Genomic DNA, 16599 nt, shown 5'->3' with positions numbered 1-16599 from the left:
ACACCCGCAACGGGAGAGCCACTGCTTTGTGCGTGTGTGACAGTCTCAGGAGAGCCACCGCTTTGTGTGTGTGGGACAGTCTCAGGAGAGCCACCGCTTTGTGTGTGTGGGACAGTCTCAGGAGAGCCACCGCTTTGTGTGTGTGGGACAGTCTCAGGAGAGCCACCGCTTTGTGTGTGTGGGACAGTCTCAGGAGAGCCACCGCTTTGTATGTGTGGGACAGTCTCAGGAGAGCCACCGTTTTGTGTGTGTGGGACAGTCTCAGGAGAGCCACCGCTTTGTGTGTGTGGGACAGTCTCAGGAGAGCCACCGCTTTGTGTGTGTGGGACAGTCTCAGGAGAGCCACCGCTTTGTGTGTGTGGGACAGTCTCAGGAGAGCCACCGCTTTGTGTGTGTGGGACAGTCTCAGGAGAGCCACCGCTTTGTGTGTGTGGGACAGTCTCAGGAGAGCCACCGCTTTGTGTGTGTGGGACAGTCTCAGGAGAGCCACCGCTTTGTGTGTGTGGGACAGTCTCAGGAGAGCCACTGCTTTGTACACAGTCAGTCTCAGGAGAGCCACTGCTTTGTGTGTGTGGGACAATCTCAGTGGGCATTTCTTCCAAGTCGCGGCTGCTAGTCTCATTGCCATGGCTGAAAGGTCCTCCTGCAAAAAAACAACATAGTGGAACAATTAATTTATCATCATATCATGTCCCTTTACGCATACCGTTGCTCTTGGGCAGAAACCTTTTATGTCCATATTTCATATTTATTTAGTTTACGCCCTACTTTGTCGTATGACGACGTGCAAAAAGTAGCCGATCTACAAGCTCAAACATGTTGCGATCATGCACATTGTAAGCTTGTAGATCGCCTACGTCCGAAGATTTGTGAAAGTGGTCCATTATGTCTGTTGGTTGTATGAATAAATACTAACCAATGAAAAGTATTAACAAGAGCTTGTTAATACTAAATAATAACTACATTGGATCGATTCAGTTTCCTGAAAATGTATTAAATATGTTACAAGGTGTCCACCCGAAGTTAACACACAAAGTCGAATACAAGAATGGTCTTAGCTGCTCTCTCTAACCTGCTGTATGACTATACATGAATACAAGAATGGTCTTAGCACCGTTTCTAACCTGCTGTATGACTATACATGAATACAAGAAGTCTTAGCTGCTCTCTCTAACCTGCTGTATGACTATACATGAATACAAGAAGTCTTAGCTGCTCTCTCTAACCTGCTGTATGACTATACATGAATACAAGAAGTCTTAGCTGCTCTCTCTAACCTGCTGTATGACTATACATGAATACAAGAAGTCTTAGCTGCTCTCTCTAACCTGCTGTATGACTATACATGAATACAAGAATGGTCTTAGCACCGTTTCTAACCTGCTGTATGACTATATATGAATACAAGAAGTCTTAGCTGCTCTCTCTAACCTGCTGTATGACTATACATGAATACAAGAAGTCTTAGCTGCTCTCTCTAACCTGCTGTATGACTATACATGAATACAAGAAGTCTTAGCTGCTCTCTCTAACCTGCTGTATGACTATACATGAATACAAGAATGGTCTTAGCACCGTTTCTAACCTGCTGTATGACTATACATGAATACAAGAATGGTCTTAGCACCGTTTCTAACCTGCTGTATGACTATACATGAATACAAGAATGGTCTTAGCACCGTTTCTAACCTGCTGTATGACTATACATGAATACAAGAATGGTCTTAGCACCGTTTCGAACCTGCTGTATGACTATACATGAATACAAGAATGGTCTTAGCACCGTTTCTAACCTGCTGTATGACTTTGCGGTGAAGCAGGAGGCTGGGCCAACTGAGAGTGGTGAGCTACAGCGCCGATGGTCAGCAGTGTCTGAGCCGCCTCATTGTAGCTCTCATCGGAGGAAACTAAAACAGGAGAGCCAAAAACCAAAAAATAAAGACCTTTGATATTCTTACACAAAGATGAGACATGTCAGGTATATTGAGGATTATTGTCCTACATTACCTTCCACCTGGTCGCACGTCATTAAGTCAATCACATCCTGAAAGACAAGCACATTACGCATCATTAGCCACTTGATGAGTTGCGCTGCAATACTGCATCTGATGCACACAGATACACACAAACACACACGAAAACCTGGGAGGTGACCATTGCAACCTCAGGATTATACTGTTTGGCCACTGCCGGGGGTTCACTGCCTTGCTCAGGGGCACTTCAGCGGTGTTGCGGGGGTGGGGCGAGTGCTGACAAATCACTTTCCCACCCAGATTTCCCACCCTGCCGGGTGTCCCCAAATTATTTTCCAAAAAAAGAATGGAAATGACATAGTACATGCATAAAGTTTCCTTAATGATTACACCTGGTTTCAGTATTCATTTAGGATATATTTTCTCTAATATTAAGGTTATTTTTGGGGGTGGGGAGGGGGGAGGGGGGACGGGGGTCGCGAGACGTTGAGAACCCCTGATCTAAGACTAAGAGAGACTAAGAGACGAGAAGTGTTTGTTCGGTAACAGAGTTACCCTCGTTTCTCCAGATCTCTCCATTTTCAAGTTGGAGATATCCAAACTACCGTATTCAAAACAAAAATATCCCTCACTCTTACTTTAAGTGGCTTCAGTTAATTAGGTCACTAATAATATGTCACTTACAACTAGGAGGTCCAACTGGTGGTCACAGGGGACTGAGCCCGTGCTGTCTTGTGCCCGCTCACACGAGGCATCAGAACAGAGTGCACCCTGAGAGAAGCCCAGCACGTCTGGCACATTGACCGAGAAATCAAGCTGTGTGTGGAAGGAAGGGAACAGAGAGCAGGGAGGAGGTGGAGGAGATGGAGCGTTTAAACCAACCATGCATCAAAACAAAACACAAATAAACACAAATACTGGATGAAATATGGTGGGGGGGGGGGGGGGGGGTTATCATAAATAATAGGGCTGGCCAATATATCAATATTGTGATATGGGACTAGAACAGACGATAGTTTGTGATTTTGGATATCGTAATATTGTGATATACTCTATGTACACACAAATGTTGTATTTTTCTGGATGTAATCTTTTTTTCATCGGTGCAATACAATATTATTGACACAATAATATTTAGGTATATAGGCTCCATGCGTTACTGTAGTCCCAGGCTTCCAGAAGGTGGCAAGTGTGGCATACATTATTCACTGTACCGGTTCATTTTCCTATAGCTTAATTTGATTGGCTCAACAGCAGATTTGAACTGAAAACACGTGATGGTGAAATGTGCCTCCTGTTCAAATCTGCTGCTGAGCCAATCAAACTAAGCTAAAGTGAACTGTCTGGAACCCAGAAATGGGCATACCACCACCTGGAAACCCGGGACTATTTTGTCCAAAATATAGTGATATTTGATTTTGTCCCATTTCGACCCTCACCAACCAGCCCTAATATTATAAACATTGTGGATGGGTAACGGTGTCAGGACGGGGCGAGCACATCAAATAAATGCACAAAACATAAACATAAAATGGGATGAGTGTCGTGTCATGTCATGGGTCATGTCATGTGGTACCTCTTCCATGGTCTCTTCCAGGACAGAGACCACAGGCTGTGGTGAGCGTAGGCCGACTGGCACAAACACAGGAGCACTGCTGTCCTTACGCGGGCTGGAGGAACGATGCTGCTGGTCCGTTTCGTCCACTTCACTCAGGCAAAGGCCTACGGACGCACGGTTAATAGGTCATCACGTCGGTATCGGCAATATCGGCCTTAAAAAAAAAAAAGCTTTCGGTATCGAACCGAATCAACCAATATCTAAATATTCTGTTTGTTTTAGCCGATATGCCAATATTTATTATTTCATAATATGTATGTTTGAATCAGAGTAATCTAGTAAGAGAGTGGTGACACTAGCGTTGACTCCCAATGTAACAATAGAATGCGGAAGTGCTCATTCTATCTCAATGGGACAGTTCCAATGTTTGGAACTATAGCCCATAGCACCCCGCTTTGTCTCAATGGGATAGTTCCAATGTTTGGAACTATAGCCCATAGCACCCCGCTTTGTCTCAATGGGATAGTTCCAATGTTTGGAACTATAGCCCATAGCACCCCGCTTTGTCTCAATGGGATAGTTCCAATGTTTGGAACTATAGCCCATAGCACCCCGCTTTGTCTCAATGGGATAGTTCCAATGTTTGGAACTATAGCCCATAGCACCCCGCTTTGTCTCAATGGGATAGTTCCAATGTTTGGAACTATAGCCCATAGCACCCCGCTTTGTCTCAATGGGATAGTTCCAATGTTTGGAACTATAGCCCATAGCACCCCGCTTTGTCTCAATGGGATAGTTCCAATGTTTGGAACTATAGCCCATAGCACCCCGCTTTGTCTCAATGGGACAGTTCCAATGTTTGGAGCTATAGCCCATGGCACCCCGCTTTGTCTCAATGGGACAGTTCCAATGTTTGGAGCTATAGCCCATGGCACCCCGCTTTGTCTCAATGGGATAGTTCCAATGTTTGGAGCTATAGCCCATGGCACCCCGCTTTGTCTCAATGGGATAGTTCCAATGTTTGGAGCTATAGCCCATGGCACCCCGCTTTGTCTCAATGGGATAGTTCCAATGTTTGGAGCTATAGCCCATGGCACCCCGCTTTGTCTCAATGGGATAGTTCCAATGTTTGGAACTATAGCCCATAGCACCCCGCTTTGTCTCAATGGGATAGTTCCAATGTTTGGAGCTATAGCCCATAGCACCCCGCTTTGTCTCAATGGGATAGTTCCAATGTTTGGAGCTATAGCCCATAGCACCCCGCTTTGTCTCAATGGGATAGTTCCAATGTTTGGAGCTATAGCCCATGGCACCCCGCTTTGCGGCGAGATCAAAGCGTGTCGCCACTCTCTTACTAGTTGGTTTGAATGTGAAGCTAGAAAATTATTGTGATGATGAGGGCTGAAGATTTTTGTTTTCTGGGGAAGCTTTCAAAAGGGTCAACAAGTTGGAACATTTTTAGTAAAAGTAAAAAATAATATATTTAAGTTGTTTGAACTAACCATGAACTAATAAATCAGTTAATAAAGCATACAGTTTAAAAAAAAATCTATAACAGGTTGTAGTGAGAAATTAATCGACCATGAAACTAATCGGTGAACGGATTCTGGCCAACATTTCAATATTGTGCATCCCTACCATTGTCGTCGTCGTCATCGTCACTGCCCTCTGATTGAGAAGCCCTAAGGGTCACCAGCTGTGGCTTCTTGGGTCGTGACTTGGCCTTGGCCTTCTTGACGAGGCGCTTGGGCTTGGAGGCAGACTCGGGGGTCGGCCCGTCAGACGCGGAGGAAAGTGCAGCATCCTCTTTGGTTGAATAGTTCAAGTGCTGGACAGGTTTGGGCAGTCTCCCATATCTACAGAAAAACACACAGACTGGCAATTATACTGTGGGCCGTTTACGAGTTATTTTTTACAGGTATGATTTGAGGTGTTCGACTCAACGATGCAATTTGGAAACGGGCATACACTCAACCCATTCTGGACGGCAACCCCCTTTGGTGTTTTAAGCATTATGTTATACTTTAGCTATTGAAAAATGGCAGATCTACAAGCTCATAGCGCAGCACCGAGTGCCATGCTATGAGCTTGTAGATCTGCTATTTTTGAAAAATCGTTCAAATACATATAATTCTGGGGGTCCTTGACATGAAAAAGGTTGAGCATCACTGAAATAGAAACATGGGTTTTTCAGAAAACTGTCAGGATTTAGAAGGCATTTGTAGAATCGGCCTCAGTTTTGTACCTGGTACGCTTGGGAGGTGAAACGGTAGACTCGTCTTCACCTTCACAGGAATCGTCCCCATCCTGCTTGTTTTCTTCCGTTGGCCTCAAAGGTGACGATTCTTCATCGACCTAAAACGGGTGACTTTCAGTAAGACTATGCCGCTTTATCGCTTCACCATATTCATGACTTGGAGGCCATTTTTGGTGTTACGTCATAGCTTTCGTCTATTGTCCAACCAAAACTTTTACTTTTCAGGATTAAAATGAAGGAAAAAACAAGCTCAGAACGTGTTGCTATGCGCCACATTTCGAGCTTGTAGATCTTCTACTTTTGCGTGACACTGTATTTATTATGACCAAGTAGGGCATTCATTTACAAAAAGAAAACACAATCAAGTCTTTGATTTGTTTTGTTTGTTGATGTATTAATGCTATGAAGTGCAGCAAGAGACGCCTTTGGGGTGATTTTGTACTATAAATAAAATAAACTGAAATTAAAATATGGAGATAAGAGGGGTTTTTCGCCCGACAGCAACGATATATATATGACGTTACGTACGAGCCAAAAGGCCGTGTGTGTGTACAAATGACCACCTTGTCGTCAGCCGAGCTCTTTCCTCCTGCGGCCGGGGGGTCCTTGGTGGACGGCGCCGGTCCTTTCTTGCCCCACTTACGGCCCAGCGGTACGAGTGGCTTCGCTGCTCGGCCTCGCGACAGCAGCGCCGGTTTGATCACAACGGCGCTCTTGACGGCCGCCGTCGTCACAGATTCTTCAGTCTTACTAGAACTGTACATGTACATGGAAGGGATAATGTATTTTAGCAAAAATGCTGCTGGAAAAAAAAAACGAGGTGAAAGCAAGAGTTGGTGGTGTTTCTAAGTGCAGGCGGTGCGTCGGTACCTGTCCATAGGCGCCTGGTCCTCGGGCAGCGCTGCTGCATCCCCAGCTTCAGGCAGACATGCCTCGACTGGATGTACAAAAACAAAGAAACTCAATGACTGAAGTCCAATGCAGAACTCATTTTAAGCTGTAGTCACCCTTTGACTAGGGAAAGAAATATGACCCCCATTATAGAAAGAATCCTGTTCTCTAAACTGCCTCCCCCTGGTCAGCCGGGGCGCCTGATGGAGGGGAATGGAACTGGTTGGAATAACGTGTTCCTTCCACGTGCTACGTCCAACCAGGGAAACTCCCCCCGTCAGGTGTAAAGGAGCGACTTGGACACTCATGCATGAAGGATGCATGAGTTCAAGTCCGTTGCTCTCCCCAGGTTGGCGGAGGGTGTGTAGAGCCCAGGATCACATTAGATAATTGACACAGGGGTGAAAAATGAGTTACAAAATCGTGGGATAAAAAAATAAAGATTGAGACGCTACAAGACACAAGACCAATTAATTTCCTACAGTTACAGTTACAGGACTACATACAGGACTACATACTGCAAGAATTGCATTTATTTTTCCTTCAATGCTTTTTTAAAACACACTTGAGCATTACTTGTAAGCCTTAGGGTCGGGCTCGGGCTAATAAATTGCAGACCCTCGTTGGGCTGGTGCCGAACCGGGCGGGGCTCGAACACCAAGGGCCAGGGCCGTGTTCATGGAAGGACGTAGGTGTGCCAGTCACTCGAACATCACCCGTTACAAAACTAAATGTTTTGTCGTTCTCAAGGCTAGGACTGGGGTTTTGGACCCGTGCAGGGCTCTAGAGAGGGCCCGGCCGCCCCACACTTTGTAAAACAGTGCATGTAGTCAATAATGACACTGGGGAAAGGAAAGGAACTCCTGTACCTTGTTGCTCACTGGATTGTTCTTCATCTGTTTTCTTCTTTTTCTTCTTCTTCTTCTCACTGGGTGACGACGAGTCAACTGAGAAAGTTGACTCGTCATTGTCTTTCTTCTTGCGTTTCCCTTTCCTTTGCGGGGAAGCAGGATCTCCTCTCTCGTTAGAGACGTCCTCGTTCTCCTTCTCTCCCTCCACCATGTCAGCCCCTCCATCCTCCTCTTCCTCCTCCTCCTCCTCTTCTACGTCGCTCAGTATCGTCTCCGCACTCTTAATTCCTGAAAGCACAAGGTACATACATTTACTGAAAGTTAACAGTTTGGACATACAAGACTTCTTCAACCCAACTGCGACGATATGCAGTATTTCGCTCCAACTCAAGGAAAACATAAATCTCTAACACCAGCCTAACTGAATTCAATCCAAACCATTTTACACCTGGTCTTAGTGGAGTGCAGTGATGTTGAACCGTTTCCGTTACCTTTTGTCTTCCTGCTGGGTTTCCTCGTGGTCTTTTTCTCGTCGGGCGACTTGGGCTTCCTCTGCCTGGGGGCTCTGGGCTTCTTGCATTTCTGCACCTCAAGGATCTTCTCCAGGAGCTTAGAGAAGAACTCGATGTCCAACTTACGCTTCTCTTCTATAGGAAACGTTACAGGATAGTGTTAAAGGCCACTCGATAGATCAGCTCTATTGAATAAGGCAGTGGAGTGCACACACATTACACAACATGGTTCCCGTAGTAAAACAAATAGCGAAAATAACTGATCTACAAGCTCAACGCATTGTGATCTTGATGCCAAGGTTGGGAAACATATTGGTTCAATATTTGCCCATATTATCTCTCGATAAAGCGATAGATAACATTTCTTGTAACCAACGCGCCTGCCCTAATTCCCTAAACCAATCTCTCTAAAGCAGAAAAGTTGCATACGTAGACATAAACAAATCCCTGCCACAACAGAACACGATAAGACAACAAAACGAGATAAGAGTTGCAAAAGCAACGTCTGACATTCAAATACTTACTGAAAGCCTTGTCGACCCTCCAGGAATTGCCCCGTTCCTCCCTCTTGAACTTGTGCTGAAAAGGTTAAAAACTCAATGAATGCAACGCTACGTACGAATGTGCGTCAATGTATATTTAGTCTTGTAGACACTTTAACAGTGTTAATTAAATACGTTCATAGCATTGGTTCAGATCTCCACTGACCTTTATCTGTGACCGACCTCTGTGAGGAAACAACTGGCAGATCATGGAAAAGTCTGTCCCCACCATGCTGATCGCCAGGAAGAACATTTCTGTCTCTGATGGAAAGAAAATAAGAACGTTAAAGTCAAAGTCTGGTGTGGATTAATTTACATTTTTTTAATCCAATGGGGCTACAACACTATCCCTATGTGGGCATTTTATTAAAGACAACGGTTTTACATTAAATACATTAAAAAAATACCAAATCCACAAGCTACACAGCTTCGACGGATCGGAACACAACTGTGAGCTTGGAGATCAGCTATTTTAGCATGACACAACGTCGTACAACTTGTTCTTCTGAATTATTTTGAGAAACCCACAGCAACCATAACAACTACACTTTGAATAATCAGCAAGAAAACAATGGACAGTTGCACCCCTAACAGCAGCAAGATGTCCACCTAAACATATAGTACAATCAGCACGTACCTTCAGTGGACCAGGGTTTAGTATAGTTCCCTTTCCTGAAGCTGGAGTAAGTGGTGGTGGAGCCACGTTCAAAGATGGGGTCTTTGCCATCCGCTGGGTTTGGTCCTTTCGCCCTCTTGACCTCCACTGTCAAACTGAGACACAAGTTTGCCGAGCGTCACTAAAACAAACAAGCCTTTGTGTTTTGTCTCACACATTATATATATATATATAGATACCTGGCATTAACTGTTTAATTAACTCGACTACAGCAGCAACATAAGAGATCAAAACGGAACGCTCAAATTGACTTTTTCCTTGTTCCACAGCCACGACAAGGAACCGGAGAGAAGGTTCAGTAACGTCTGCTGTCCACAGGGTGGATCTGTAGACCAACATAGAACACCAACCTTTGTTTATACCGAGCTAACACGCTTGGCACGAGCCCTTCAAAGTAAACCGAAAAGTCGATAAAAAAAACCCACGAACCACGAAAACTAGGAATTCACCAAAAAAACAGACATTTGACGACTTCTGCACTGCTTCTCACGGTCTCAACTGACTGTTTAGCGTTGATTTCAAAAAGGCGCAGACCACGTCCTGAATGAAACGTGACGCATGCCATGTGTAGGCGAAAGAATAATGAATGACTGAACATCACTGACCTGGACTCGTCGATAATCAGCGTGCCGTCCTCGGCCACTTTCACCCTGGGAACCATCAGCTGCTCGTCGTCCGCTTCACAGTCGTCGGCGTCCGCTTCTTCTTCCTGTTCGTCATCGCCGTCGTCCTCGCCCGCCTGGTGAGACGACGGCGCTGGGCTCGGGGGAGTGGGAGGAGTCGGGACCCTCTCGGGTGACCTGCGGAATTCAGGAGTTTTGTTGAGGATCACTCGCTTGAGTGTTAAACCATTCTGACCTGAGATCAGATTCATACAAGGTTTCCACTGGACACACACTGGTCTGATTAACCCATTCTGACCTGAGATCAGATTCTAAAAATGTCAGTCATTCTTCGATTTTTCTAAAATAGCAGACCTACAAGCTCGTAGCGCGCCACTCGGTGGCGCGCTATGAGCTTGTAGGTCTGCTATTTTTCAATAGCTAAAGCATAACATGATGCTATCACCAAAATGGGTTCCAGATCAGAATGGGTTAAAGAGCCTATGTACAAGCTCACAACGTGTCGCTAACGTTGTGAGCTTGAAGATCGACTCTTTTCACTACTTCTTAAACATTTGTTTCTAATTTATGGAATTTCTCATGGTATCAATACAAGAAACGTTTAGCTTTTTTGAGGATGTTTTTTTTTTTGTAATGTCTTGAAAGAATAATAAAAAAACATGTAGGAAACAAAAAAATTGTGGGACCCATGAAAATGTGTCCGCGGCCCAGACGGTTAGCTGAACCGTCTGGGCACCCAGGCTGCTGAGCCAGCCTGACGGCGTGCCGCGGGTTCGACTCCCGATCCCGACGGCCACGTGTCTTCCCCCCCATTTCCTGTCAGTCTACTTTCATCAATAAAGGCAGAAAAAGACAACAAAATATCATAAAAAATAATAATAAATAAATGTGTCCGCGACCCACAAATGGGTCCCGATCCAGTGTTCGGGAACCAGTGAGGTAGGCTATTTTCGGCAAAGAGATTTGGTGTAAAAAGGGAAATACTATTATGGAGCGATTGGAGCCCTGGTGCACAGAGTCTTACGGTTGTCTAACTGGAGAAGGTGGGACCACAATCTCCTCGTCGTTCTTTCCCTGTGACTCCTGTGCTAAATAAGAGCTGGAGATTAAAAAAAAATAAGAAAGAGCAAATAATTACAAGTCAGGAAGACGGTAATAATAATCCATTTTAAATAAATACATTTTCTAGAGGCAAGCAGTGTCACATGATATAAATAATTCCATAGTGGACACTCACCTCATGGGGTTAGAGACCGGTAAATAGTAGATGAGGTCTCTCATGGTCATTTTGGCAGGGTCCGGAGTGTATTCCTTCACACGAGATTTTGACGTGGAATTTTTCATGCATTTCTACAAAATCAAAGAGTGAAACACAATTGAAGATGATAAATGCAAGATGCCAATGTGTTTAGAAGGTACAGTAGACAGCAATAAAGTACAATAGAAATGAATAACGTAATAAAGCACTTAACGTGATTAGTAAATGCTAATCAGAGGCCATGTGAACCCAAACAGACATCCTGAAATCACTTCAGTTGTTTACCCAGCAACTATTCATTATTTATAGTTAATAATGATAATAACAACACATATTTTGACATTTTTACATGATGCATCACTAAACCCATTATTGAATTAAATTATTCTGGGGGGCGGCAGTGGCTCAGTCAGGTAATAGAGGAGCTGGTTGGGGATCGGAAGGGTCCGGATTGATCCCGGGCTCCCCCAGAGTTAGTGTCGAACAGAAACTGAACCCCTAACTACTCCCGATGAGCAGGTTGGCGCTTTGAATGGTGTCATGGATTAAAGCCAAATACAATCTTAAAATGTTTGTTCCTAATCTGTGATGAAACAGCAAATTCTTGTTAATAATTGTAATAATCTAAACCCATGTTCTTGTTGTTCTACATGCAGCCAACCTGTTGAGGAAATTGGCTTTAATAATATTGTAATAATAATCTAAACTTTTTTTTTTTTATAATATATTTCTTATCCCACGATTTTGTAACCCATTTTTCACCCCTGTGTCAATCATCTAATGTGATCCTGGGCTCTACACACCCTCCACCAACCTAGTCCCCATATATGGGGGACAAGGGGAGAGCAACAGACTTGAACTCATGCTTCCTTCATGCCTGAGTCTCCACACAGAAAGGCCCTTTCGCCAACCCCGCCTTCGGGTATGGGCACTGATGACGCGGAGGAGGAAACACGCCGCCAGCACCCACAGCGTCCCGAGCGGGAATCGAACCCAGGACCTTCTAGCTGTGAGGCGACAACACTACCAACTGTGCCACCGTGCCCCGTAATAATCTAAACCTATGTTCTTTTTGTTCTACATGCAAGCCAACCTGTTGAGGAAATTGGCTTTAACTTTTGCATTTCTTAATTGAGTTTTATGGAAGACGCTTCTGAACAGTAAACTGTAAAAGCACTTTGGATGAAGGCGCTATAAATGCACCATGTTTCATTCATAAAATGAACCGTTTCACCAACAAAATGTTCAAAAAGATGATATATTATTACCTTAGCCTTATCCTTGTTCATCTCCTTTTTGAGCATTTCTCTGAGTTTGCGGGCCTTTGCCAACCTCTGCAGGTCTGACGAATCATTCAGGAGGCTGCTTAAGCTGAACTCGTCTTGCGGCCGACGCTGTCCACCTTTAGATTCAGATCTTGACACCAGAGTCTTGGCCTTCTCTGACATCTCTATGGCCTCCTTGTCTGACAGACATGGTTTGTCTGGTGGTTTGGGAGGAACGTCTTTGGCTTGACTTATTGGCGACAGTTCCAACGGTTGGCTTTTTTCAAGGGTCGCTTCTGTTGAAATGTCGTCTTCTGCCGGAACTAAGGGTGTTGTGGGCCGTGTGTCACCTCCAGAGAAGCCTGTCAGGATCATGACATTTTAAGTTCATTAGTTGTCATACACAAAATTGTGATGAATTCATTTTGTATATCATTTACATTTGCCTTTCGGCAGATATGACGATTCAATAGACAAATGAATGCCTGATAATGGCCAATTCTAATAATCAAAATAAATATGTGCTCAAGCCAAAACAGGTCACGTATATACAGGTCATATACACAAACTTTCTAACTCACACACGCTCGACAGGCTTATCAGTCTATTTTCTCAATTTATTTTTAATGGAAACAAGTCTAAGTAACAATTATTATGTGTTAATTTGCAGCAGACTGACCTCCAGAGAGCATCCGCTGCTGGCGTGGGGACGTGGTTCCCTGTGAGAGCGTAGCATCAGTCTGGCTGGAGGCAGTCACATCCTGGCTGTCTGAACAAGGTCCTTCCGGGACCACCGTCCTGACCGGAGACTTTGGGGCTCGAGCTCGGTTCAGCGCCGGAGCAACTTTGGGCTTGATGGCAAAACGCTTCCTCCTCTGGAGCGCAGCTGAGGGGGAGGTGCCTTCGCCACCCGCATCACTGGCGTCCCTAAATGAGACAAGACACAACGCAGGCAAAAGCAGCTCTCGTGACTGAAGATTTTTGTCATGTCAATTCCTAATCTGTGAACAGCATGAAAGAGTTTTTAACCCATTTTGACCCGAGATCAGATTCTAAAAATGTCTTCTACATCCTGACAGTTTTCGGAAAAAGCTATGTTTCTATTGTCAATCGTTCTTCGATTTTTCGAAAATAGCAGACCGAAAAGCTCGTAGCGCGCCACTCGGTGGCGCGCTATGAGCTTGTAGATCTGCTATTTTTCAATAACACCAAAAGAGGTTTCCGCCCAAAATGAGTTTTAATGGAAGCTGCTGTATTCTATTACTAGTTTTGACCCAATGCTCTTCAATCTTATCAAAAATGACCGTAATCAGTTGTGGTGACTGAGAATGGATTCAAGCCATTCAAGACATTGAAAGCAAAAAGTCAATCGGTATGAGAGGACACAACGCATTTATCTTCAGCTTGCAAAGCCTGAGCAAAATGTATAAGCTTAATTAAAGCTACACAAGCTCACTGCGCATCGCAGCCTGACGCGCGGTGAGCTAGTAGATCGGCCATTTTCGGTTGTGCGTCGCCGCCGTCACCCACGCATAACCAAGTAGCATTCCGGCAGAACTCACCTTGGGACAGTGCTTTTCATTCAGGCAGAACTCACCTTGGGACAGTGCTTTTCATTCAGGCAGAACTCACCTTGGGACAGTGCTTTTCATTCAGGCAGAACTCACCTTGGGACAGTGCTTTTCATTCAGGCAGAACTCACCTTGGGACAGTGCTTTTCATTCAGGCAGAACTCACCTTGGGACAGTGCTTTTCCCTAACGGAGACACAGGCGTTCCGTCTGTCACAACAGCCACAGAATGGTCCTCGTTTATTTCACGCTGTGGCGTTTCCTGGGAAATAGGGAGGGGTCCAGGTGCGTCGTCTTGGGACACGGGCTGCGATACAGGTGCATCTTGCGGTACAGGTGCGTCTTGGGACACGGGCTGCGGTAGAGGTGCATCTTGCAGTACAGGTGCATCTTGGGACATGGGCTGCGATACAGGTGCATCTTGGGACACAGGCTGCGCCGGTACAGATCTGCCTGCTGGCCGGACATTTGGCCGAACACTGATCCTAGATCTGCGAAGCATTGTCACCTGAGAGGACATGGAAGTGTAATGCGATGTTACTCGTCTGGACCATATATTGCATCATGTTTTGTTGCCTGTGTTAGTCTGCTATTGGGGGGACTACGGATAAAACAATGTCCATATTTAGCTAAATCCGGTGTATTTACATTACATTATGTACTATTATAAAATACGAGTCGAGTCATATTGTATAGACAGTTGGGGATTCAGTGAAAACACTGACGGTAGGTATCATTCTGTGCCAACGGTGTGAATGCAACCCTTTAAAACCCAGCCAGGCATTATGTAAAGAATGCTCCCGACGGTCTCACTGATGTCACGTCGAGTCAGCTATATCCATATATGGAGTTTCACGCTCGCATCATCATGATGATGATGTCAGCCCATATTTGAGCTCCAGATGGAAGTATGGAGTTGCTCATGCTGTCAGGACAGCAGCGATATTGGCAACCATAGCAACCCAAAAAACTACCAACAAACAAACCACCATTATGAGGTGAAAGCCAACATTACAACTATAATTTACAATGTAGGGCATTGGGCAGGCGCCATTAACCGGAGCAACTTACAATAAGCAAGATAAGTCACATAGAAGGCAAAGAGACAGTGTAGTGCTCAGTCTAAAAACAACAATATACACTATAGTATATATAAACTAGATAGAGAGATAAACAATGAATGAACCTAGCATAACATCCTACTATAAATGTACGTCTCTGTACGTGTCGTGTACGTCTGTAATCCACGTAACTCGAGAACCGTTTGCCCCACCAAACTTCAAATTTGACACACGTTCCACAGTCCACACCACCACAGGGAGTGCAGTGCCCGGCCTAGAGTCTGTGGAATGCACCGTTGTCCAGAAACACCACAAAAGGCTCTGGTGGTCAGGCTTTGCCAGTCAGTACTGGACTTAATAAGCCTAAGGGCCGATTCATACTCCTATTTTACCGCTGTTTCGGCGCTGTAGTGCCGAAATGATTTTGGCTCGTCAGACATTTTCAGTAGCACCAAAGAGACGACTTTAGCACGGTACCTGCCCCCCCCCCCGAACCTCAAATGTCGTCACATTGTAGGCTCTACAGAGCCGAACCGACTTTTATTCGGCTCTAAAATAGGAGTATGAATCGACCCAAAGTCACCTGTACAATTCCCAGCCTCTGCCTCAGTCAAATGTTTGTCATGGCAATCCCACACCTGCCATTTGATTACTTGTAACTTAACCAGTCCACTTTTCACATTCAGTTTGCACTCTTTAGACTCAGGCAGACAGACAGATACAGAGATATCCATATGGGACAGACAGATGGACGGTTAAAACGGGTGCCAGCCTGCCTGGTGAAGCCATTCACACTCAAACTCAGTACATTCTGTCATCTTCATCATCATAACGAAACTACTTTCATTTGAAAAATGAACAGTGGTTCTAAAAGTGGGGTCCCTGGGGGAGTTCCAAGTGGACGGGATCCCATCTCTAGGAGAACCCAGGAATGTAACTGAGATAGAGATACAAATGGAACCATTTGTTCACTCTCAGAGTTAGCAGGCGCTATTAAAAAAGTTTTAATAGCGGCTGCTTTAGGGAGGAGGGTCCTCAACTATTTGCTTATCTATGCAAATGACAGGGGTCACTCACCACCGAACTGACATTAATGATATGTGAAGTACCTGGACAACCCAGAATAGAAATATAATACTATGAAGTGTAGAATATATTTGACAAAATACGCAAAACTGAAATCGGGGTGGTGGGGGGAGAAAATAGCAGTACTTTGGAATTTGGATACGTTTCTCTTCTTGAGCAAGGGTCGCTTCTTAGCCACAGGCAACAGAGTCGCGACATGTTTTTGTTTTTCGACGCAGTGATAATAAGCTACTAAACGCACGTGCCTGTGTAACTCTCTCTTCTATCTATAAACCGCTCCGTTAGTAACTTACCCGCAGAAGACCGGCTCGTTTGGTGAAGCAGGGAATCCAAAAAATATAATTTGTTCAAGGCAAAACTGTAAGGTCCACGGCGGACATACACTGATCCGCCATGTTTTAACAAACTGACGCAAGAAAAGGGATTGTGGGACATGTAGTCTTTCAGGCGCGAGAAGGACTTCCTGTTGCTGGCCA

At 44.9% G+C, this 16599-nt stretch overlaps 1 protein-coding gene across 1 annotated transcript; it reads right to left on the bottom strand.

Moving 5' to 3' along the window:
- Positions 1-189: 189 nt before the first annotated feature.
- Positions 190-16510, bottom strand: LOC308309766 (uncharacterized protein; the record flags this gene model as incomplete). Its single annotated transcript, XM_080755683.1, has 22 exons — positions 16417-16510; positions 14144-14484; positions 13086-13333; positions 12410-12768; positions 11121-11233; positions 10908-10982; positions 9866-10060; positions 9222-9355; positions 8751-8845; positions 8567-8621; positions 8022-8177; positions 7549-7818; positions 6659-6725; positions 6352-6544; positions 5777-5886; positions 5170-5387; positions 3550-3695; positions 2658-2789; positions 2008-2044; positions 1794-1907; positions 402-643; positions 190-204 (listed from the first exon to the last, which is right to left on the bottom strand). Exons 2-22 carry the CDS (start codon positions 14476-14478, stop codon positions 190-192), a joined length of 3309 nt encoding a protein of 1102 aa, XP_080611809.1. The 5' UTR covers positions 14479-14484; positions 16417-16510.
- Between the last annotated feature and the right edge of the window lie 89 nt (positions 16511-16599).

This window comes from Protomyctophum bolini (assembly GCF_963924005.1).
Source record: "Protomyctophum bolini genome assembly, chromosome: 22".
Taxonomy (NCBI): domain Eukaryota; kingdom Metazoa; phylum Chordata; class Actinopteri; order Myctophiformes; family Myctophidae; genus Protomyctophum; species Protomyctophum bolini.
The sequence above is the reverse complement of the archived record's forward strand: the minus strand, read 5'-3'. Positions and strand labels throughout refer to the sequence as shown.